Source organism: Bidens hawaiensis, unplaced genomic scaffold (assembly GCF_021521415.1).
Source record: "Bidens hawaiensis isolate Kalapana, Puna unplaced genomic scaffold, B.hawaiensis_p1.1 tig00026009_1, whole genome shotgun sequence".
Lineage (NCBI taxonomy): Eukaryota > Viridiplantae > Streptophyta > Magnoliopsida > Asterales > Asteraceae > Bidens > Bidens hawaiensis.
In genome coordinates, this window is record NW_027494188.1 from 139,016 (window position 1) to 143,854 (window position 4,839).

Here is a 4,839-nt window from a genome sequence, read left to right on the forward strand (position 1 = left end):
GACAAAAGATGAAGACCTTTTATAAAAACACAAACAACCCATAAGTGAAATCAAGAGTTACGCCTCCATTCGATGCTTTGCGCAATAACATATTAATGCATTGTATTCTTTTCCTACACAAATATTCCTAAAAATTTGTAAATAATTTTATGTGCAAATTTATCAAAGTTATTATTAGTAAATAAAGATACAATTGTTCAAAGATTTTATAAAATTGTTAAAAAAAACATTAATTTTTTAGGCTTATCGGATTTCAATAATCATAACTAAAGGCTATTAGCCGATAATAATCTCAACTGAGTTTGTCGTCACTGGTGGTCCCAAATTTAAAAAAAAAAATTGGCTCTAAGTAGCCCCTGTTAAAAAAAACCTGACGGTGTTAACTATTATTTATTTTTCAAATTTCAAACTGATTTTTTAGGGCTTTTGATTAGAAGGATGATACGAGCCGATTGATATAAAACTTAGCACGAAACGACGCTACAAACGGCTTAATTTTTGTTAATTGTAAGTTCAAACACCCGATTTGAAGCACTAATCAAACCATTTGAAACATTGTTTTGATCTAAGTTTTATATCAATCCACTTGTATCCTCCTTCCGATCAAAAGCCCTAAAAAATTAGTTTAAAATTCATAAAAAATGTTAACACCATTAAGTTTTTTTTTAACGAGTTGCTACTAGAAGCCATTTTTTTTTAATTTGGAACCATCAGTAACGATAAACTCAATTAAAATTAATATCGGCTAATAGTGTTTAGTTAGGCTTATTAAAATTCACCCTTTTGGGGTTTGAGGCCCACCCCGCTTTCTTTCAAGCGCAAAATGGCCATCATGAAAAACACTGACCACCTCCTTTTGCTGGCCTTTCGCAATGAAGGTCACGGCTCTTCTGAGTTCTGAACATATAAAATGAAATCTTTCTGTAAAAAGTTATTACAAGATATATCTATTTTAAAATAAATAAAAGAAAATATTTACAAGAAGATATATGTTTTCAATATTTTCTTAATAAAATATGAATAAAAAATATCTTTTTAACGAAAAAGTAAAACGGTGTTCAGCGTCGTGATCAACAATCACGGGTACTTTTTCTTATTAGAATCATAGGTAGCATTTGGTATGTAGGAATGATAGTAGGAATCGAATGATTCATTACGTGGGAATGAAAAAAGTGGTGTTTGGTTGCTCAATGGAATGGAATGGAATCATCCATTACACATGGAATCCTATTCCATCAAAACCATTCCTTCCCACCCCCATTTTTTTTCCATTCCATTCCTCCTTCACCCTACTTTCTCAACAACACTACCACCTAACAACCACCACCACCACTACCATTGGCACCACCACCAACTCTGCCGACACCACCGCCGTCGCCGCCACCATCGCCACCGCCACCACCATTTTCGTCGCTGTAGCTACCACCGTCGCCATTGTAGGGTTTTTTTTTCTTTTTTTTTTTTGGGGTTAAAAAGTATTTTGAGATATGAGTGTTTTTATTATTTCTTTTTCATTTCTACAATTTTTTGTATACCAAACAATAAAAATTAATAATTGATTTCATTCCTATAGGTTAACCAAACAAGACATAAGAATGGTAATGATCCATTTCATTCCCTTGTCCTTTAATTCCTTCTCCCATTCCATTCCCCTTCATTCAATTACCTCCAACCAAACATACTCATATAGTAATTTGGTTTATTAGGCTGTGTGTAAGTGTGTTACCACAGCTCTACAGGGCGCGGAAGATGGCCATGTCGGAGGGCGTCGAGATGGAACACCGCTACACACCGGCGCAAGTGGGGGCGTGGGGCGATAGCCGGGGGGCGAGTCGCAGCGTGAGGGCAGAGATGATGATTCTCTTTTTTATTTTTAGTTTTTGTGATTGGCTTGAATATGGATTATGAATGATTGGAGTAATTTAGGTGATTAATTGTGATATTTGGAATTAGGGTTTGTGAGCAAGTTACGGGTATTGTGTGGAAGGATGAAAGAAGAGGGTTTGTGAGCAACCCACCAATACACTCTTCTGTATTTGTGTGTGTATTTTTTTTTATTTTTTTTTTAATTACATTTTTTTTCACTAAGTTTTCTTGTATATAGTTTTTTTTTTTTATTTTAGTTTTATTCTTTTATTTAGACTTCAATGAAACTAACTTTTATTTAACTTTAAATGTATTAAATAATAATATTTAATTACATTTGTTAATTTATAAACTAACATAAATAAATAATAATAATAATAATAATTAAATAATAATAACCTAATCATCAACTAATATTCCAATAAAGCCCCTTCCATTACACCTATTTTGATTATTTATAGATGAGAAAAAGTGTGTCTATGTGACGTCTATGTGGCGGTATTTTTTTTTCACACAAGCCCCCGACGAAGCCCTCATAACACATGGTCTTACTATTACTATCGGGCCTATGCGCCCGGTTATCTCCATATAATTTTAATTATCTTTTTCAATATTTCTTGATCAAGAATCGTGGATCCTTTGTCTTACTAGAACATATAGTAATTTGATTCACTATCGGGCCCACGCGCTCGGTTATCTCTATATATTTTTATTTACCTTTTCCAATATTTCTTTCTGTTTGTATTGTTTTTTTTATACATTTTCTTAGTTCTAAATTATCACGAATTGTTGAAGGCCATTGTATAACAAATACAGTCAGAAATCAAAAGATTCATTTAAAATAATAATTATAATAATAAGAGTAATAATATTAACATTATTAATAACAGTAGTAATATATAAGGTTATATAACTTTTTTTATTAACTGAGACTATGTTATCATAGAAGGTCCAGATGAAGTTAGACTGCACCCTTTCATGGAAATTTGCGTATTTTAACATTCATTTCACTGGAAGGTAAACAAGAAAACAGAAGTCAATAAACACTTATAAACAATATATTGCTTACCCTTTCATGAAAGAATTACATACAAAAAGAATAAATAATTATGTAGACAATTGCTTAAAATTTCTATATATTCTTTAGTTTTTTTTTTTATGATTTCAATTCTTAGGTTTTCAATAAAAGAATTTAAATGGCATTTGGTTAGATTTAAACTTGTTAACATTTAGGCCTAACTTCAATCCCCTCAATGATAAGTCCTCCTTTTAGTTGATGGCCCTTGACCTCCATTAAATTCATCTTCACCAGCTCACTTTTTCCTCCAACAAAAAACTCTCCAAGTTCAACTTCCATCCATCCATCCCCTCTTTTGCTCGGGCATTTGCCTTCTCCTTCAACCACCCTTTTCTCCATCATCCATCTTCGGTTCATGAAGAACAATGATCCAAGCTGCTGTTTTTGTTCATCCATAGGGCATAAATATGCTGTGTTGGTAAAGGCGCATTCGTCTTTTGAGATCGATGTCTCTGATGGAATAGAGTTCAACCCAAAGGCATGATCAGACACTTTGATTATGAGATAAGCGCCATATGTTGTATTGGGAGATAAATCTTGAGTGCCTATTCTTCCTTCAATTTCCAAGTTGGATATTGTTTTTAGCTCAATTACCTCAGAAAATCTGCACAATATTTATAAAAACGAAACCATTTTAAATCTTTCAGCTAGAGTTTGTTAAATGTAACACTATTATTAGTTAAAATAAAATCTATAATTCTAAAAGGTAAAAAAAAAAAAAAGGAAAATTGGATTTTGCCATAACGTTCTAGTTTTCATCTTCAAATTTAAAAACAACACATTTGACCAAAATGTAGAACTTTAACTAACCTTGATGTAGAATGAGTAGTCCATGTCCAATGATTTGGTTCATTGCTTAAAGATATAGAAAGTGCTCTTGCAGATAAGAGATAGCTCTTCTTCCCACTTACTTTATTTAATGAAAAACTCTGTATGGATTAAACAAATATAAAAATCAATACTTTAATCATTCAAAGAAATGAATATTAACTTTTCAAAATGGGAAGAAAAATATGGCCACTAACAGATAAACTTACACTGACTCCACCATCTATGAGAATAGAATCACATAGCTGGAAAAACAATTCTTTCTTTGAACGAAACGCGATTTGAGTGTGCGCTCTTGAGAGCAATTGAGGGAGATCAGATGGCAAGAATCTGCTCCAAACGAGGTCGGATTCAGTAGCTGATCGCAACGAAGACGATGCAAGCATTAATCTACATGCATCTGGTGGAGTTGTGAGAGACACAATTGCGGAAATACAGTCTTCTGGCAACATGTTCAATGATCTGGTGGCCATTTTTAAGGTTTAAGATCAGTTAAATCTTTATGGGAATGATATATGGTGGGTGGGTAGAATTGTGGTTATGTTGTGTCTTTATATATCTTTGCAATTAAATCTTTCTTGGAGGGCTGCCTGCGGGGTGCATGGTGCATGGGGCCGGTGGTTATTTCTGGGAAACCAGGGGTGTGGTTGACTGAGGTGTGGACATATTAAGTCTAGGCAACTTGTGTGCTAACGCTGTATTTCTTTGATTTGAATTATTCTGAATTGAACATGTGGGTCATATACACCACCAAACATTTCTTAACACCATAACGTCAAAAAGAATAAGGGAATAGGGAATAGTCTGGGGGGACAAAAAATAATCTAGAGGAACAATATGAGTACAAATATAACTCGGTTAATATAATAATTAATTAAAATTAGAGGTAATCCCGTTTAGCATACAAATGGTTGTCGTTGTTTGATAGCCTCTTAATAATTCTTTATTCTAGTAAGAGGCTATCTCTGAATCAATCAGCATTAAATGTATTTGGTAATTATTAGATAAAATCGAAGTAAAAAACGTATGCCATCATCTTGCAACTCCAATATGTGGATTGGTGAAAT

The 4,839-nt window shown here is 33.1% G+C and overlaps 1 protein-coding gene across 1 annotated transcript; it reads right to left on the minus strand.

Moving 5' to 3' along the window:
- Window positions 1–3,058: 3,058 nt before the first annotated feature.
- Window positions 3,059–4,385, minus strand: LOC143572783 (F-box protein PP2-B13-like). The gene is made up of 3 exons (XM_077057841.1): window positions 3,982–4,385; window positions 3,755–3,873; window positions 3,059–3,548 (listed from the first exon to the last, which is right to left on the minus strand). The coding sequence occupies exons 1-3, from the start codon at window positions 4,243–4,245 to the stop codon at window positions 3,089–3,091; spliced, it is 843 nt and encodes a 280-aa protein (XP_076913956.1). The 5' UTR covers window positions 4,246–4,385; the 3' UTR covers window positions 3,059–3,088.
- Window positions 4,386–4,839: the final 454 nt, after the last annotated feature.